The 21099-nt window shown below is 35.5% G+C and overlaps 1 protein-coding gene across 2 annotated transcripts in view; it reads right to left on the bottom strand.

Annotated features, from left to right (window-relative positions):
• Window positions 1-21099, bottom strand: part of ANKRD28 (ankyrin repeat domain 28) — a 200480-nt gene that overhangs the window by 125354 nt on the left and 54027 nt on the right. Inside the window, exon 2 of one of the 2 annotated variants that reach the window (XM_047098956.1) lies at window positions 20729-20801. The exons of the other annotated variant lie outside the window; for it this stretch is intronic. Within the exon in view, the coding sequence (XP_046954912.1) occupies window positions 20729-20746 (18 nt within the window). The 5' untranslated portion in view covers window positions 20747-20801. The remainder of the gene's footprint in view (window positions 1-20728; window positions 20802-21099) is intronic. 2 annotated transcript variants of the gene reach the window in all.

Genomic DNA, 21099 nt, shown 5'->3' with positions numbered 1-21099 from the left:
GGATTCATGTGTATATATTAAGAGTGTGTGTATATATATATACACACTTACTTTAATCCAAAAACACAAGAGGCATTAAGGTGTAGAAGTTGAGCAACTTAAAATGCAGAAGTTGACAGGATATAAACCAATGATACAGGATGACAGCTAAAATTAAGGCCTCAGGAGGTCAGCCTACCTGGAATTCAAATTCTGATTCCATTATTTATTAGTTGTGTCCTTGGGCAAGCTACTTAAATGCCCTGGGCCTAAATGTCTTTGCACTTATAAAATAAGAATAATAATCTTCAGAGATTTTTTACCTAGGAGGAATACAATAATAGCACAGTGATTGAGAATGTAGGCTTTGTAAGCCAAACCGCTTGTGTTCTAATCCAGTTTCTGCACTAACAAACCTAACCGTGACCTTGAGCAAGTTACTTAATCTCGGTCTCACTTCAACATCTAATAAAGAACATTAACAGAATCTACTTTATAGTGTTATTCAGAGTGAAGTTTAAAATAAAATGTAGATAATCTTATTATTATGGATATTTAGGGGAGTAGAATGATTTCCCATGTGAAGGTAGTGAGGAGAGGACTACTGTCGATTTCTCCCCCTACTGGTGAGATGATTCAGACTAATCTCTAGAGATCTCATTCAGTTGCTAAGTACACTCCCCTCACCCTACCCTTTCCAGGCTTCTGGAGAGACTGCTAGAAGCTTGTCTTAACACTGGAATAACCAAACAAGAATTAAGTAAGCATTACGGAGGGGAGGAAGGAGTAAACTTAGGCAAGAAGTAGGAGTATGGGTTTTGCCATTCTTAAACATTCACTGTACTTTACAGTCTAAGAAAAGAGAACTGGCCCATGAGGTGCCTAGCTGGCTCAGTCAGTATAGCACAAGACTCTTGATCTCACAGTGGTAAGTTCAAGTCCCACGTTGGACATGGAGCCTACTTAAAAAAAAATGTAAAAAAAAAAAAAAAATTCATTAGGGTGCCTGGGTGGCTCAGTCGGTTAAGTGTCCGACTTAGGTTCAAGTCATGATCTCACAGTTCGTGAGTTCGAGCCCCGCATGGGGCTCTGTATTGACAGCTCTGAGCCTGCTTCTGGTTCTGTGTCTCCCTCTCTCTGCCCCTCCCCCATTCGTGCGCTCTGTCTCTTGAAAATGAATAAATGTTAAAAAAAAAAATTCCTGGCCCATGATATCCAATATAATCAAAGGAAGATGAAAAAACTGAGATAATTGCTGCACTATTTTTTATTATTTAAGTTAACAGCACCATATAGCACTGTTTTAAATCTTCTACTGAATGAGACAGACCCCTAATACAAGGAATTCACATCTTAAAGGAAAAAAAAAACAGGTAACTATTTAAAACATTAGGAATGTACAAAGTATTTATGATAAAAAATTACTGACAAAGATAGTGCAAACTTAAGTTCAACAATTTTTTTTTCAATTGAACAATGGTAAGGGGATGTGGTTTTTATCTTGAGGCATTTACTTTTTAAGCCAAATTAAGTTTTTAATAAGCCAATAAATTACAATTCTGACAACTTCATAATCCTTCCATTCTTTATACTAAAATGTATCCTATCAACAGCTTACTCCTACTCTTCACAGAATCACATAATGGAAAGCTGGTTTAAACCTTTGTTTAACGATAAAATATTTTAACATCGCAAAAGATTTTTTTTTTGGTTCCTAATTTTGTTACACCAAAAGTTTTCCGGACACATGAGATTTTTTCTTTCTGCATACAGATTCAATCCAAAGTTATCTTATCTCTTGAAAATCTGTGACCTCCATATTGATTATCATCGATAGGAATTTTACTCAGGGTGGATAGAGCAGAGCACGCTAGTGTCTTAGTATTGAAAAATAAAAAGCTTGTGGTGAGAGATGGTAAGAAATGGATTTAAACCATGTTTCAGAAACATTTCTCATAGTTCAAGAATCCTGAACAATCTTCTTGAGCTAGGCCTCATCTGTCCATATATTTTAGAAAAATCCTATGAACAGATTTTAAAAGAAAATGGGGGAGGAGGAGGGGGGAAAAAATCTTAAATAGCTCTTGTTAGGTTATTGGTTAGCTTCCTCAGTATTAGTACAGCCACTGAAAAAATGACATTACATATTTAAAAAACGATGAATTCAAGATCCTTATAATACATGCAAATTAACTCTCTGCATGTAATATATTTACAAACTAGACCACTTTTTAAATGTTTACCCAACCATACTTCCAAAATGGCTGACAACCAATGTTATCCAATGATCTCAAGTGGTTTGACCCCACTGGTATATTATAATGGTATAATGAATTGTTACCCCTTCCATTAATACTATCATATACTGCATATTGTTAACATATATTAATGTTACCTATTATTACTCTGATGTGTTCTACTACGACCTATCTATATTCTGCATCCATTCTTCCCATATTCCATTTGGCCAGAAGACTTAATTTTTAGGTAAGTACAGGGCCTCCTAGAACAATGTCTATACTTCTCAGCCTCCCTTATGGCTAGAAGCCACAAGACAAAGTTGTGACCAGCATTTTAAGTAGAGGTGTTGTGTGGCTTCCAGAAAACTGCCTACTCCTACAAGGACAAATGGTATATCCACCTTGCTTCCTGGAACATGGATGACTCACCACCATCTTAAACCAAATAAGGACCAGAGTCTAGGGTGATGGAACAGTATATTAGAGGGGATCTGGGTCCCTGAGGACTTTGTGGGACAGAACTGCCATAAAAGCCCTAGACTGCCCACTTCCCAGCTCTTATGTTACAAAGAGAAGTTCCACCTCGTATAAGTCTTTGTGATTTTTGAGTCTCTTTACTCAGAGCTGAAACTAACACTAAGTGGTAATCTTCCTCTTCCTCCAATCATCAATCAATGATCCATACTCCAGTACAGTATAGCTACTTAAATTTTCAAAAATTAAAATGGATTATAAACATTAACTGCAACAAACTGAAATAGAAATAACTAACCAGAAAACAGCTCAAAAAACAAATCCACTATATTAATCCGTGGAGGGAGAAGGAAACATATTTATCACAAATATTTTCCTTGAATCCTCAATCACGTCTTGTGGATACTATTATCCAATTTATATATGGAAAGTAGAGGCTCAGTAACATCCAGTCAGACAATGACTCATCCATTCATCTGTATTTATTCATCATCTACTATGTGTCAGGCTTTCTGCTAGCCTAAGGAAACAAAATTATGAATAAACAGTCAATCCTTATTCTAATGGAGCTTACATACAAATAAATATTATATACTGCAAACTGCAATAAACTGTAGAAGGAAAAAATTTCTTGGAAAAAAACTAGGTCCACATGGCTGCAGTAAGCAACTATGAGTAACTATGAGGAGCAGATGTAGTTGGGAGAAACAGTTAAACTCAGATTATACAGAACTTTGTAAGCCAAGTTATAAAGTCTGTATTTCCTAAGTGATTGGAAAGTCATTAGAAATTTTTAAGCTAGGCAGTCATGATGATTTGCTTTAAAAAGATTATGTGGCTTCAGTGTAGAGAACAAATTTGAGGAGAAGAAGGAAGCCAAAGGACTAGTTGAAATAATCCAGGAGACTGTTGAAATAATCCAAAGAGTGGGTAATCTGAACTAGGATGCTGGGCATGTAAATGCAGAGACTGAGATATATTTTAGAAATAGGATTTATAGGACATGCTAATAGACCGGATTTAGGGGTGAGGGAGAAGATGGTAACCACAAACAACTCCTAGGTGTTTTATGCAAGCAACTAGTGCTTGCAAGACTTTAAGCAATCTAGGCCTTCTTCAGTTTCCAAAGGTATTAAAATGAGTAATAAGACTTGTTCTATCATATCTAAGGACGCTTCAAGCTCTAAGTCGGTTCCAATCTTAATCCAAAATATGTATCTTAACATCTACTCTCATGATTTGAAAACAAAGTGTTAACAATCCTGAACCTGTCTAAATTCAAAGAGGAGTATAAAAAAGTTCCTAAAGGATGGTAAGATTGGGTTCCATATTACCCAAGATTCAGTACATTGAAATAATCTAAAAAATGTTTGGCAAAAATACCTTAATCTAAAACATTCAAAATTACAATAGCAACTAATTCAACAAATATTTCCTATTAACATTTCCACTCTACTATACACACACCAAGAGATTATGAAATGCCATATATCATCTCCACATTCAAAGACCTTATGCAATCTAATGATTTTTTGGCCATGACACCAAAAGCACAGGCAACAAAGGCAAACAGAAACAAAAGGGACTACATCAAACTAAAAAGCTTCTGCACAGCAAAGGAAACTATCAACAAAATAAAAAGACAATCAAGGGAATGGGAGAAAATATCTTATCTGTAACCATATATATCCAATAATAAATTAATATTCAAACTATATAAAGAACGCATACAACTCAATAGCAAAAATATATAAATAACCTTATTTTTTTAAATGGGCAAAAAACCTAAATAAATATTTTTTTAAAGAAGGCCATACAAATGGCCACAGGTACATGAAAGGGCACTCTTGTGTTGATAAGGATGTGGAGAAAAGGGAACCCTTGCACACTGTTGGTTGAATGTAAATTGGTACAACCACCATCAAAAACAGTATGGCACTTCCTCAAAAAGTTAAATATAAAACTACTATCAGATCCTGCAATCTCACTTCTGGGTATACATCCAAAAAAAATGAAACCAGTATCTCAAAGAGACATCTACCCTCCCATGTTCATTGCAACATTATTCACAAAGACAAGATATGGAAACAACCTAAGTGTCTGTCAAAGGATGAATGGATAAAAAAAAAAAAAATGTGTATGTATACACAATGGAGTATTATTCAGCCATAAAAATCAAAGAAATTCTGCCATTTCCTACAACATGGATGAACACAGAGGACATTTATGCTAATAAAATAAGCATAAATAAGCCAGAAACAAAAAAACAAATACTGTATGATTCCTCTTACTTGAACTCCTAGAAAAAGAGAGTCGAATGGTGGCTGCCAGGGGCTTAAAGGTAGAGATGGGGAAACTCTGGTCAGAGTACAAACTTTCAGTTTTAAGAATAGTAACTTTGGGAGATCTATACATACAGCTACAGTTAACGATACTGTACTGTATACTTCAAATCTACTGAGAGTATATCTTGTGTTCTTACCACAAAAGAAACAAAAAAGGTAACTATGAGAGGTGACGGATGTATTAATAAACATACTTTTAGCTTGATAGTAGTAACCATTTCACAATGGATATGTATTTCAAATTATCACATTGTACACCTTAAGTAATACAATTTTTACTGGTCAATTATACCTCAGTAAAGCGGGGGGGGGGGGGGGGGGAGGGGGAGACCTTATATAGCCTAAATGAGGTACACAAGAAAAATTAACCAGTACAAGAACACAAGTGATAGTAAAAAGTAGTGTAAAAAGTAGTATATACAGAGACCTAAATATGAAGTATAAGAAAAACCTGCTACTAATTAAGTCATTGGTAAGAGTATAGCATATTAACAATTGTAATTGGTACATAAAGATATCTTCTAATTGTCCATTCTCTTAAAAAAATGATGGCTTTTATGAAACTGTTCATAAACTTCATTGTTGCTACTTTTTCCTGATTTATTGGAAGGGTGCTTTCTCAAACCAACAGTCAACTAGCTAGAATATCTAACCAAAACCTCCTCTTGACGATTACATTTCTAAGAAAATCGTTCAAACCATTTTATTTGTTAGTTTTATTTAACATTAATACTATTTACAGGGGCTTCTGGGTGGCCCAGTCAGTTAAGCACTGGCTCTTGATTTCAGCTCAGGTCATGATCTCACGGTTGGGGAGATCAAGCCCTGCAATAGGCTCTGTGCTGACAGCTGACAGCACAGATTCTCTGCCTAGGATTCTCTCTCCCTCTCTCTCTGCCCCTCCCCACTAGTGTGCACATTCTCTCTCTCTCTCCCTCCCAATAAATAAATAAATAAATAAATAAATAAATAAATAAATAAACATTAAAAAAAAACTATTTACAATGCCAGACTAATAGTTTAGTTACTCAAAGAGTAGACAAGTGCCAAACAGAAATAAAAAATAAGCCACATACTTTAAAATTTTCTAGTAAATGTTTTAAAATGGTGAAAATTAATAATAGCAGTATTTTATGTAATTAAATAGATCCCAAATATTATCATTTCAGCTTGTAATCAATATAGTTATTGGATATTTTACATTTTTTATCACCTTCAAAATTTGTTGCATATTTTATACTTAAAGCATATCTCAATGTGAACATTAAATTTTCATTGGAAATAACAGATCTGTATTTAGAGATCAAAAAATTTACAGTTGAGAATGTAAATACATGTGCCTGAGTTGTTACAATCATATATATATTTTTTAACATTTACTCATTTTTTGAGAGACAGAGCATGAGTGGGGAAAGGGCAGAGAAAGAGAGAGACACAGAATCTGAAGCAGGCTCCAGGTTCTGAGCTGTCAGCCACCCAGGCACCCCACAAACATATTTTTTAAGTTCCAGTAACTAAATCATGTATTCTTAAAATTTAGATTAAACTAAATCAAGAATTCAGTTCCTCAGTTACATTAGCCAGCCATATCTGCCTAGTGACTATCGTATTACACAACACTGGTTTAGACCTATAAAGACTAATTTTTTAAAAGTTTAACTGTTCTAGACAGAAACCTAAAATATGCTACCTACATCACTGTCTTACAGAAAAGAACATCGATTTTTATGATGGCTCGGAGTCAATAATATGAACATACACTGTTATTGTTAGACTGCTTCACAGTAAAATAATCACAACAGCCTTAGTTGACTGTTCCTAAATATTTCTGTCATAACTTGAATGGTTCACTAGTTCTCTTTCTTTTCCCCTTTGTTTCTTCCCTAAAATCACATACATCTCTCTAATTTTTCACAGTATTAGCCCTGGCTTGAAGGCAACAACATTATTTTCATATGAAACAAAGTACATGAACTTCTTAGGTCCCATTTTCTTCAGTATTCAAAGGTCTCTTCACATACACTAGGGTTCCATACAGAATTCATAAGTTGAAGTTAACAAAAGTTGACTAGCTATCTGTCAGCACATTACTTCATTTCTTTAGGCACCTTTGTTTTGCTGTTGAAGCAAATGAAATTGATCAAGTTGTTTTCAGTTCTGGTATTTTATAACTTTATGTCCCTTTTCTGATAAGAATAGGTTGATTCATGAAAGGAAGGTACCAAAAGTAGTGGTAGTGACCATCGATTAGATTTCTTCAATAAAATTGGCTCTGAGAAAAGAGTAAGTTGGATAATATTTAACCCAAAAAGGGCTAAGGGGAAAAAAGGCAAAGATCAAGATAAACACGTAGAAGGCTAAAGAACTTGATTTTCAAAAAAGAACTAACCAATCAAAAGATATGGTATGACTGAATGGATTTTAAAAAACCAAGATCCAGGGCTCCTGGGTGGCTCAAGTTGGTTAAGTGTCCGACTCTTTAATTTCGGCTCAGGTCATGATCTCACAGTTTGTGAGTTTGAGCCCTGTATCAGGCTCTGTGCTGTCAGCTTGGGATTCTGTCTCCCTCTTCCTCTCTTCCTCTTTCTCTCTCTCTCTCCCTCCCTCCCTCTCCCCCTCCCCATAAATAAATAAACATTAAAAAAAAAGATCCAACTCTATGTGGTCTACAAGAGACTAACTTTAGATTTAAGGGCACATGTAGGCTGAAAGTGAAGGGATGGAAAAGGTATTCCATGTAAATGGTAACAAAAAAAAAGAACAGTGTGGCTAAACTTCATCAGACAAAATAGACTCTAAGTCAAAAAGTGTCAAATGGGACAAAGGACTCTATATAATGACAAAACTAGGAAGAGAAATACACACACCAACATTAGAGCATCTAAATAGATTTAGCAAACACTGACAGAACTAAAGGGAAAACTTGACAGCAATATAATAATAATAGTAGCAGACTTCAATATTCCATTTTCAATAATGGATAGAACATATGACAGGTAATCAACAAGAAAATAGTTGGCTTGAACACTATAGACCAAATGGGCTTAACAGAACATTCCACCCAACAGTAGCAGAATACACATTGTTCTCAAGCACACAAAGAACATTCTCCAGGATAAGTTGACATCTTAGGTCACAAAACAAATTTCAACAATTCTAAGAAGAAATCATACCAAATATCTTTTCTGACCAAAACAGAATGAAACTAACAATCCATAGCAAAAGGAATACTGGAAAAATAATGTGTGGAAATTAAATAACACACTCTTGAAAAACCAACAGATCAAAGAAGAAATCAAAAGGCAAGTTAGAAATATCTCAGTATCTAGAGACAAAAACAGAAACACAACATACCAAAACTTATGGGATGTAAAAAAAGCAGTACTAAGAGGGAAGTTTATTTTGATAAACACCTATATTAAAAAAGAAAGACCTCAATGTCAGGCACAGGGTTGGCACTAAACTTAGGTCTCTGGAATTTTATTCCAGATTTCTGGGGTCATTTCATTCACCCATACTTTCATTCATTTCTTCATTCAATAAACACTTATTGAACAACTATTACACACAAAATAAAGATAACATTATAGTTACAAGTGCCAACTTTGAAACCATATTGCATAAGTTATCATTCAGATGATACTTTGCAGGAAAAGAAAAAAGTCAAACAATGGGAAGTAGAAAGAGCAAAAAGTAAACCTCTCCTTTTCTACCAATATTTTTTAGCTGTGTGACCTTTATTAAGTCATATAGCCTCTTTGTATCTGTTTCCCCAAATTTAAGTGAGAATAATGATGGAGCCTCATAAGATTGTTGAGAACACATGAAAGGGGCTTAAAACATCTTGTACTATAAAAATGGTAGCTACTAAAAAAAAAAAAGAAAAGAAAGACCTCAAATAACCTAACTTTACACCTGAAGGAGCTAGAAAAAGCAGCAGCTAAACCCAAAGTTAGCAGAAGGAAGAAAATAATGATTAGAGCAGAACTAAATGAAATAAGGGGAAAAAAGCTGGATTGGTTATTTGAAAATATTAAATTGTCAAAACTTTAGCTAGACTAGGAAAAACAGAGAACTCAAATGAAACCAAAAGTGAAAAAGGAGATGAGACATTATAACTGATGCCACAGGAAAGGGGGGAAGGGGCGGAGGGGTGGGTGGGAAGGATAAGGGATTACTATGAACAATTATAATGCCAAGAAATTGAGTAACCTAAAATAAATGGATGAATTCCTAGAAACATACAACCTACCAAAGACTGAATCATGAATAGAAAAAGACTGAATCAGTAATCAAACACCTCCAACAATGAAAAGCTCAGGACCAAATGGCATTACTGGTGAATTATACCAAATATTTAAATAATTAATGCCAATCCTTCTCAAACTCTTCCAAAATAATTGAAAACGAACACTTCTGAACTCATTTTATGGGCCAGAATCACCCCGATACCAAACCAGACAAAGACACTACAAAAAAAGAAAATTATAAGCGAAAACAGAATTCCTGACAAACACAGATACAAAAAGTGTCAACGAAACACTAGCAAACCAAATTCAACATTACATTAAAAACATCATACGCCATGACAAAGTGGGACTTATGCCTGACATGAAATCATGGTTCATCATACAAAAATGAGTTAACACACGGTATTAACAGAACGAAGGATTAAAAAAATGACACAATCACCTCAATAGATACAGAAAAAAACATTTGAAAAAATTCAACACCTTTTCATGATAAAAACTTGCAACACACTAGGAATAGAAGGAAAGTACCTTAACATAATACAGACCATATATGAAAAGTCCACAAATTCAGTGGTGAAAAACTGAAAGCTTTTCCTCTAAGATCAGAAACATGGCAAAGATGCACTCTCTCATTACTTCTATTTAACATAGTACTGAATTTTCTAGCCAGACCAATTAGGCAAGAAAAAGAAATAAATGGCATCCAAATCAGAAAGAAAGAAGTATTCTGTGTGCAGAAGACATAAACTTTGTACAAAACCCTTTAGATTGCACACACAAAAACCTTAGAATTAATTAATTCAGTAAAAGTGCAGGATACAAATATTAACCAAATCAGTTGCATTTCTATACACTAAGAATAAACTATCTGAAAAGGAAATTAAGAAAATAGTCTCATTTACAATAGCATCATAAACAATAAGATAATTGGTAATAAACTTAACTAGAAAAGTAAAAGACTTGTACATTAAAAAATTACAAAACATGGATGAAAAAATTAAAATGACATAAACAAAAAGATATCCTGTGTTCATAGATTAGAAGACAGTATCGTCAAAAAAGAAAAGATTAAAAACGGGGAATAACTAAAAAACAAACAAACAAAAAGAATAACTGGGGAAGGAAGATCTCACAGATGCAGAAAAAAGGGGGTTGTAGTATGGAGGTGGAAAATTACCTTGAGTTATGAAGAGAAGATCTTTGTCTTCTGAAGCAAGAAGGAAGGGTTGATGTAGGTAAGTGGAAGTGAAAGTATAAAGTTGAAAAGGAGTAAGTGTGAATGTTTAGCAGCTGAAAGTAATGGGTCATGAGGTCTAGGCTGATAATAATAAAAATACAGAAGTGCAGGTAGTTTCAGTACAAGAAACAAATTGTGGGATGTGCTTAGTGGAGTATATGGTTAGAGCCAAGTGGAGAGTATCGCTGGTGTGGAAGTTGGTACACTGGGAAGTATGATATTCAAAATGTCATCTACAAAGAAATGAAATCATGTAGATAACTGATATAACTCTGACCCAGATGCAGAACTGTGGAGTGAGATTTGACAGACAATAGCAACAAAAAACAGGAGTCACCTAGCCAGATGGCATGTGCTTCAAAAGATTTTTTATAGATAGGTAGACTTGTAACATTCAATAGCTATAGTGGACGACTGAAAGAATGCTGACGCCGCTTCCCTCTCTCCTACACACACAGACACACACACACTCACACACACATTCCCAAGATATACTGGCTATGAGCAGAGGAACAATAATACTTGAGCAGACCTCTGGAGAAGAATGTACTTATGAAAACACAGTTTCAATTAAGACAGGAAATGGAATGGACTTCCTGAAAAGAGTAGAGATTCAAGAGTTATACACAAGACGTTAAGGTCTAAATCAATATTTAAATGACTGTTTTTAGATTTGAGTCCTCATGGCTCGTGAGTTGAGCCCCACATCGGGCACTGTGCTGACAGCTCAGAGCCTGGAGCCTGCTTCAGATTCTCCCACTTGCTCCGCCCCTCCCCCACTCGTGCTGTCTCTCCCCCCCTCCCAAAAATAAACATTAAAAAAATTTTAGATTTGAGTCTTAAAAGAAATAATTATTTCCTTCAAAAAGTATGCAAGCAAAAAATTTAACAAGACGAATATAACAATTTAGGTTGTTTTCTAGAGTACACTCAGTATGCCAAAAGTAACAGAAAAAGGGGAGGAAACCATTCTGTTGTCAAGTATGTAGTACTGTATTTAAGCAACATTTTTAAAAGTTAGATTATTTTCTTCATAATTTTGATTTACCTCAAGAAGTAGTTTGAAATTAAGCAAAAGTATTTATCAGACTGAAGGATAGAATGAACTAGTTATTTAAGCTGTGTTACTGCTAAACACCTTATTTGATCTCTTATTAGTATAATTTTTTGGCTGGGATGTATGTTAACTAGCAGAATCTCTGGCATATGACTTATGTCCCACCAGGCCCAGGATAAGCACATTCTCTGAAATACAATTTTATGTTATTATTTACATAATTATTTCTCAGCAACTGCATCAAAGACAACTTATGTCCACTATTGCAAATTAGCAGAGTGTACGATTTTTAAACAGGCTGAATTTCTGCCCTCCTTTAAAAAAAAACTAAGGAGAGGTTATTTGCAATTCATTCTGGTTTCTACAATGTGGTGACACTGGGATAAATAATATCCCTTTAAAAACTGGAGAAACTTTTCAATTTAAGAATAAGTTGCTATGGTTACCCAATGTTTACGTTTATAACCAATAATTACGTGAGACGTCCAAGGGATTCCCACAAAGTGCAGTAAAATCAGTAAGTAAAGTGTATGCTAGTTATTTCACACACAAACTGGGACCACATACACCACTTCCCTTTCAAAGCAGCTATCATTTGGGAAATACTAAAGAAAATGATTCACATCTTTCTAAACTGTAGAAGGGTGGAGACAAAAATACTAAAACTTGTAACTATTTTAAAGTCCAAGTGATGACTCAGAAAAGAACACTTTTCATATTCTTCAGCTCCCTTTACTAAAAGTGCTATCTAAAATTTTATAAAATAGCTTCTATTGTTAAAAGAAGGAAAGGGTGTTTCTAATGTGTATCAGGCATGGAATTTTTTTGGATAAATAAGACATGCCGTTGATAAACCTGCAAAAAGCCATGCTTATAACTTGATGTTACTTCAGAGTAAGACAACATCCAATTCCTTTAGATGTAGTCAATTTTGAACTTCTTAAATGGAAAGAAAGGGCCCCTATCAGAATTGATAATTAGCTCAACTCATGACCAACTGGGTAATTAAATCTGCATCAGTTACTGCAGTACAAAAATGTTTTTGCCTGTTTTGTTCATAGTCTGAACATTCAGTAGTTGAGAATACCCATGAAGTTTTTGACCCGAATATTATTCTAATGTGATCTTAAAATTAATGAGACTCATCATTACATCTCTGTTTTTTAATGTTTATTTTAATTTTTGAGTGAAAGAGGAGAGAGAGAGAATCCCAAGAAGGCTCTGCACTGCCAGCACAGAGCCTGATGTGGGGCTCAAACTCACAAACCGCGAAATCATGACCTGAGCTGAAGTTGGACAGACATTCAACCAACCAAGTCACCCTGGCGCCGCTCATCATTATATCTTAATGGGCCTTCCACAAAGTGTCTACTTTTCTGTATAGCAGACTTTCAAATATTTTGTTCTTTAACATTAGGGCTACCCTAAACTAAACTAAAACAGCATGTTACAGTCAACTGGTTTAAACAATAAAGAAACTTACCATAAACAACAAGAAGTGAAATTATGGTGGTTCTAAGGTAACTGACTGACATCTAGGCTCTGGCTGAGTCTTCTCGGTCAGACTCAGTACGGCCCTCAGGATAATTCCCTTCATAGTCACAGATACCCTGCCATACTTCAAGGCCATCATATCAGACACATATTGTTGCCCAGCAGAAAGGGAAGTTTCCTGCTGTGTCTCTCGTTTTAGGTGCAAGGAAGACTTTCCTAGAAGCTACCTAACCTGACTTTTCCTGACATGTGACCAGTCTTGGTTCTTATGTTCTTTCCTAAACAAATCACTACTAGGTAGAGGAGGATTAGCTTTACACTATTAAGGACTTTTCCAAGTCATGTACAAGAGGAGTAACCAACCAAACAAAACTGGGGGCCTGCAAGGAAAGAAGTGGGTGATGGCTGGTGAATGGACAACAAATAGTATGCTTTGTATTACACTGAAAAACTGAATCTTGACATTTTATTTCAATAGTTTACTTTACTAGGGGTGCCTGGATGGCTCCCCTTGATTTCTTGATTTCAGCTTGGGTCATGATCTCATGGTTCATGAGATCAGGCCCTCAATCGAATTCTCTCTCTCCCTCTCTCTTTCCAAATAAATAAATAAACTTTAAGAAAACAGTTTATTTTCTCATTCTTGTTAATGAATCACAACACACTAGTGCTAGATAATACTGAGGGCTATAGAGATTTATTTTTAAAAGGGGAAAAAAACAGTCACAAGTAATTTATCTTAAAGCAGACTAAAGGCAATCACTTTATAAATGCCATTAATAAGAGTATATTTTAGTGTATGAAATATTAAAATTACACTTCAATTTTGACCCATTAAAATTAAAGTTTTATCTCAAAAAAAGTTTCTCATTAATCTCATTTTCCTCCTCTAGGAAAGGTCAGGCTAATTCCTAGACATAGGTCAAACTACATCTAGAGTAATGAGACAAGAACACATTTAAAGCCAGGATGATGGTGGATCTAAAAACCGTATCATAAGTGTCAATGAAGCTGAAGGTATTTTGTCTGAAAAGGAGTCAGGGAGAATATGATAGTGTTAAAATATCTGAAGTGCTATCACTGTGAAGAGATACCAAATGTGCACAGGTCTAGAGATAAGAACTAGATCAATGAATAATAATAACAAGCAGCAAGATTAGATTTGGTTCAATATAAGATAGTACTTTTTACCTAGCATTATTTTATGTGAAGATGGAACAAGGCTGGCTGAACATATGAGGCTAGGATGAACATCCCAGGTAATGTGAATACCTATGACAATTCTAGGTACTTTATGTGTACTCAGTTGTAACATGTCTGTCAAGTAATTTCTACTTCCAATTTCACAGATAAAACTCTGAGGTGGAAAAGTAAAACACTGGAAATTACATGGCTAACAAGTAGAGAAAAACGGACTCTAACCCAGGACCATTTGTTTCCAAAGCCTAGCTCCTACAAATCACACATCTAAGAGACGTTAAATTAGCAGTTGTTAAGGAAGCAAACAGGTTCTGAGTTGGTGAGAACCAAAATGCATCTGATTTGAAGTCCCTGATTTCAAAATTAAAATGCCAGAAATGAAAAGTATTACTCCCTTCCATTTGATTCAGCAGTTCCTAGTTTAAGAATGCTCTCACATCTATTCCTACATTGCTTCCTCACAGCTATGCTCTAAGGTAAGCAAGTTAGGGAGACACTATGTCTTGGCCTTCTACCTGAGAGAGAAAGAGAACAGCAAGGATGAGTTCCTTCAACTTTCTTCTGGTTTACTTTCAAAGATATTTGTACCTTTGATTTTCCTCTCTGATCTTTCAGTTATTCGTGGCCATTTATTAAACACTTCTCACATGCCAGATACCATACCTTAATGACTTTGCAGTCATTGGGAAGGAGCTTATACTCACAGAAGAAAAAGTATTCAAAGCCACTTGTTTCACCCTTGTTTCACCCTACTGCAATCTGACTTCCATACTCACCATTCAAGTGAAATTGCTCTAAGGTCACCAGTGGTAACTTATTACAAAATCTGCATTTTTCTCAACTAGTCTATAATACTGGATACCAATGATCTTTATTAAAACTATCTTCCAGGGGCGCCTGGGCGGCTCAGTGGGTTAAGCATCTGACTCTTGGTTTCTGCTCTGGTCATGATTTCATAGTTCGGGAGTTTGAGCCCTGTGTCAGGCTCTCTGCTGTCAGCACAGAGCCTGCTTCGGACCCTCTGTCTCTCTCTCTCTCTACCCCTCCCCTGCTCTCTCTCTCATTCTCTCAAAAATTAATAAATAAACATTAAAAAAAAAACTCCCTTGCATAAAATTTTCACCTCTATTTCTAAACCTTCTTTTTTGGCCCCTTCCACTTGACTTTTCTTCCACCATCCATATTTAAATACTGGCTTTTCTTTCAGCCCACTTTTCTTACCCCTGTCTAATAACCTCCTCTTGGACAATCTCATCTATAATATCAGCCATCATATTTGATACTTTCAAGTCTTTATTTCCAATCCTAACCTCCAGACACAACTTCCACCCTCCATATTCTAGATTATCTCAGACTCAGCATGTCAAAAATCAACTTACCATCTCTAGTCCACTCCCCCAAAGTGTTCTTTTCCTAACCTTCCCAGATTGGTTAATAGTAATGGCATCACCATATATATACAGTAGCCCAGAACACAAAGAATTATCTAGAAGCCTACTCTCACTTCATCTCCCACTTCTTTTTCTTTTTTTTAATGTTTATTATTTTTGAGAAAGAGAGAGAGAGACAGACAGACAGACAGAGTGTGAGCAGGGGAGGAACAGAGAGGGAGACACAGAATCCAAAACAGGCTCCAGGCTCTGAGCTCTCAGCACAGAGCCCGAAGCAGGGCTTGAACTCACAAACCATGAGATCATGGCCTGAGCTGAAGTCGGACGCTCAACTGACTAAGCCACCCAGGCGCCCCCTTCATCTCCCACTTCTAATTGGTCACCCACTCCTAGGCATTTTACCTAAAATCCTCCTGAACTTTCTTCACAGTGATCTATTTCAGACCCACTTAAGTCCTCAACCTGAGTTATGAAAACCACTTTTTTTTTAATTTATTTTGATAGAGACAGAGAGTGAGTGGGGGAGGGAGGGAGGGAGGGAGGGAGGGAGGGAGAGAGAGAGAGAGAGAGAGAGAGAGAGAGAGAGAGAGAGAGAGGATCCAAAGCAGGCTCTGCACTGACAGCAGAGAACCCAACGCAGAGCTCAAACCCACGAACTGCAGGATCATGACCCGAGCGGAAGTCAGACACTCAACCAACTGAGCCACCCAGGTGCCCCGGAAAACCTCTTAACTGGTCTCTCAATTCCTGGTTCTCCTTTCTCCACTTCTATCCATCCTTCTAGTAAACACAGATTCTTTCACAAGAATGCTTTCCTTTCGGGAGTTCATCTGGTCCAAAGATATACAAGAGACCCAGGAATGGCCAGAAGACCACTTACTCCTAGTCACATGCTAATTCAGGGATGAACATATGATCAAAGCCAGATAGGGTCTTTCTTAGGACTTGCTTTCCTGCCAAGGCTGTCAGGAAAGATACTCTCTTTTCTTGTATAATTATAACTAAGGACAATGTAAGCTAAACTGCCTGTAGGAGAGAAAAAAAGACAAAATGTTAAAGGGGTGGGTGGTGATGGGGAATCTACTGTCACCAAGTCCTGGATCTAGCTCTGCCTGGCCAGTAAATTTCCTTTTGCATGTAAATCATTTTGAGTTGGGATTTTTGTCGTAACCAAGAGTCTTGATTAATAATTCTCTTTATCACCAGTTACTTTCTAAATCATAGTTAAAATATTATTTGCCTTTTATTTAGTCACTAAGTTTTATTAAAATACACTAAAGACATCCACCATTTATCTTGTCTTTAAGTTTCACATATATAAATGTACTTGGTGCAATTCAAATATACCATGTCGTTTCCTGTAGCTGTGCCTCAGAATATGCTGTTCCCCCTGCTTAGAATGTTCCCTTCCTACCTGCTTACATAGAAGGGTTGCATTACAATAAGGCTGGAAAATCAGGGGCTAAATCATGAAGGGCCTTGGATGCCACATTAAAGTATATACATTTTAACCTGAGTACTGGGGAAACCACCAAAAAAGTTTAAGTCAAAAAGTGACATAATCAGATTATATCTTAAAGCCTTACTGTGCATACAGTGTAAATGATGGCCTAAAAATGAGGTAGTATTAAAGACAGAAAACAAAGCAGGCTGCTGTTATTGTCCAACCTAGGGACTACAAGGGATGACGAAAGGAGTAAACTGGGACTTGGGACTTTTCTGGGAAAAAAGTTTGCCAACTCTTGTCAATAGCATTGATAAGTCTTTCAAATTTTTTAAGCTAGCATTTCTTACAATAGTGTAAATACAAGGAAAAGGGAGGCCTAAAAAACTTTGCATGAAAGATTTTACTCAAGTATCATTTATGACAAAACAATAAAACTAATTTTATGTTGAATAAAACGATTTAAAACACAGTATATATCATACAATAAAATTGAATGATATTTAGTAACAAAATTTTAAAGAATTTCTAAAAATATGGGACAAACAATACTCATAAAAGTATTAAGTGAAACAATATATAAAATATATTCTAATTATGCTAAATAATGATCAGAAGATTTTTAAGTAACAACAGATTAATTAAACTCAGTGGCAGGATTATGGGTACTCTGTTCTTTCCTTCCTGTGTGCATATAATTATTTTTTTCTGATTCTTATCATGATTCTTTCATGATTCTTATTTGCTAAACCCGATCACTACTTTAGAGGTAAGAAAAATAACTTCTACAAGGGTTAAATGACAAAAGTTCACATTCCAAAAAGTAACAGAGGTTAGGACCAAAATTTGAAGAGTGCCTAAATGAAGACTGACTGACTGTTCAGAAGCAAACTTCCCAAGCCAGAGCCATTTAACAGCTCCATACCCATAGCTCCAGGGACTAGAACCACTTAGCACTGAATGCAGAGCAGAGCTACAGAGACCTGAAACTTGCTGGGCTAGAACTGCCTCTCAATTCATACCTCAAAAGCTATCAAATATCTAGTGAAGAGCAGAATGCAAAGGGTAATTTAAGATGCCTGTTTTCATAATTTTGTTCTCATATAAATAATCCTTTAAAGAAGAGAAAAGGAAATAATAACACTGAATTGGAGAACGAAGGCCTAAGCAAAAGGTGTTTAGAGACACTGATGCTCTAGACTCTGTACTTACTTTGCTCTTTAAAACATAAGTAAATGCTTTATTACATAAGATTATTATTCCCTTGAACTGGGATCTCTACAACCTTGTTACAATCCCAAGTAAACTCTACAATCCTACCTCAACTCAAATTGCTCAAGCAGGATAACTAAAAGTCACTTGGCTACCAACAAAAGAGAATTTCAATGTGTTATTTGTGAAATAAAAGACTTTAATGGATGGCTACTAGATAGAGAAAATGATCATCAAAAACAATTTTAAAAGCCTGAGCTATCTGTATGTATTTTCTAACATTACAAATCAGGAAATGGTGTTTTATTTAGGTGCCATTTAAATTACAGTATCATCTAAAAAAAACAAAACATCTAAAATGTTTCTAAGGTAGTGGACTGAAGACTGTATTAGAAAATACGGTCAGGCTGGGGTGCCTGGGTGGCTCAGTTGGTTGAACGTCCGACTTCGGCTCAGGTCATGATCTCCCGGTTCGTGAGTTCAAGCCCCGCGTCGGGCTCTGTGCAGACAGCTTGGAGCCTGGAGCCTGCTTCGGATTCTGTGTCTCCCTCTCTCTCTGGACCTCCCCAGCTTGCACTCTGTCTCTCCCTCTCTCAAAAATAAATAAACATTAAATAAAAAGAAAGAAAGAAAGAAAGAAAGAAAGAAAGAAAGAAAGAAAGAAAGAAAGAAAGAAAGAAAGAAAGAAAGAAATTATGCTCAGGCATAGCTCTTAACCATTTCATACATACTGATTTATCTTTTTAAAAATAATTACTATATATATATCACAAATAATGGTTATGTTGAACTAGTTTGCCTATGTGAAGAACTGTATCACTATCAAAATTTAACTTCATTGTTCTTTATGATGCATTTTAAAATAATATGTAAATTTAGACAGTCTGCAGAAACCAACGCAAAACCACCATCTAGTGGTAAAAGATGAAAATTACAATTTACACAATGATCATATAGCAAAAGTAGTTGAATTTGTGACTGCATGATCTCTAACACACATTATCAGGAAATAAAAAATGAGCCATATGATATTGATGATGTCTGCTATTTGTTGCCATTTTTCTAATCAAATTTTATCCTTACTATCTTGACACTTTTTCCTTTTTCTGTCTTGCCTACCCATTACTCAAATCCTTGATTGAATTAGGATAGGAGTACTTCAAGGCTCAAAGCTTTTATTGAGCTAATAGTTAGAAAATGATTTATAAACAACAGAAATAAGGTGTGTGAAGGGATGTGTTTCCAATGGAATTCTAGCCAGCAAAAGCCATCCAGGTAACAACAAATGAGAGGCATCCTGTGTGTGTTGTGTGTTGTGTTGTGTGTGTGTGTGTGTGTGTGTGTGTGTGTTTAAGTGATAATTTAGTAGATAATTCTGAAAGGCCAGGTAAAGAGTCACAGCTGGTTAGTTCAAACAGAATTCAAAATTTCAAGAGAATATGAATCTTTAATGTCATCAAAATTATTCCAATTTGAGGAACACAAACTAACGTTTTCCCAATACTCTTTCCCCTCCTACCAGAATACAGATGGACAAAATCTTTCAGCTTTCAACATAATAGCGTTCTATTCACTTCCTCTTTTTTAAAAAAACAAAGAAAATTTTAACTAAGAACAAATTGTAACAAAAACCCGGAAAGGGTGATTTGTTTTGTCATAAAACAACTTTGCATTGAGTCTACTTAATATCTAATGGTACTACCATTTAGGAGCAAAAATATTTAACAGAAAGTACAGCAAGTGAAACTTGATAATAGTAAAGAATCCACTTACTGGGCCATTGGTTTTTCCTTTCTACACAACTTTTCGGTATGTTTGAATTTCAAATAAGAAGCCTAACAAACAATGCCAATGATACCAAACCAGTTTCTACTGTCTTCACAAGCACCTCAAGTCTAACACTCCTAGGTTTTGTGAGATTTTTAAACTACTTTCACTAAAAACATGAGAGTCACTCACATAACTGCTTCCCCAGTGATTAATGAATGGCTGACGTTTACAGAGTGCACCACAAACATGTAACATGTAAGAGAATGAGCTATGAGCAAAGGGATGCATACAACTTGACAAGAATGAAACATCTAGTAATTTACTCGTTTAAAAAAAGAAACTAACTACAATACCATTATTTTCAGCTATTTCATATTTCTCTTCTTCAAACTACAACACCGAGATCTTAAATCAGATTTTTAAGCCCCTCCACTGAAAATCTATTCAAATTAAGTTATAAATAAGTTTTCCAGGAATACAGGGACCACCACACTTCTAAACAAAATGTCTACAACAAAGGATTTATGTAGAAAAGCTATGCTTAATTTATGATGAGGCATAAATACCAACAAACTAACACATTAAGAGAGCTGCCTATATTACTGCAGAGAGACTACTGGAAAATAACCTACCATAATAGGAATTCCCATACTATTTTCCTCTGGTGGAAGCAGTAGTTGTATTGCTTCAATTCCAATCTCAGGCCTGTGGCAGAAAACAGATATCAAAAGCAAGAATATGCTGACCCTAGAAATGAAGGGCTATGTTATAAAAATAACTAGCACCTTAACAAAACATTGAATTATTAGATAATATTCAAAACCTACTAACTCAGAAGTTTTACCCTTCTGTCAAGAAAGAAAATTATTAAACTATCCAACAAGGCAGTTTTTATAAAGGTTTCATTTATATATGAACCAATTAGAAGAGACTCAAAAAGTGGGCTGAGTCAAAATTGCCTGCAAGAAGACATTTTCATCATTCAAAAAGAAAAAACCCAAAA

The sequence above is a fragment of the Lynx rufus genome, unplaced genomic scaffold (genome assembly GCF_022079265.1).
Source record: "Lynx rufus isolate CCGP_SWC_20201006 ecotype Redwood Valley unplaced genomic scaffold, mLynRuf1.p SCAF_5, whole genome shotgun sequence".
Classification (NCBI taxonomy): Eukaryota; Metazoa; Chordata; class Mammalia; order Carnivora; family Felidae; genus Lynx; species Lynx rufus.
Note: the sequence above shows the minus strand (reverse complement) of the source record. Positions and strands in the feature narration are given on the sequence as shown.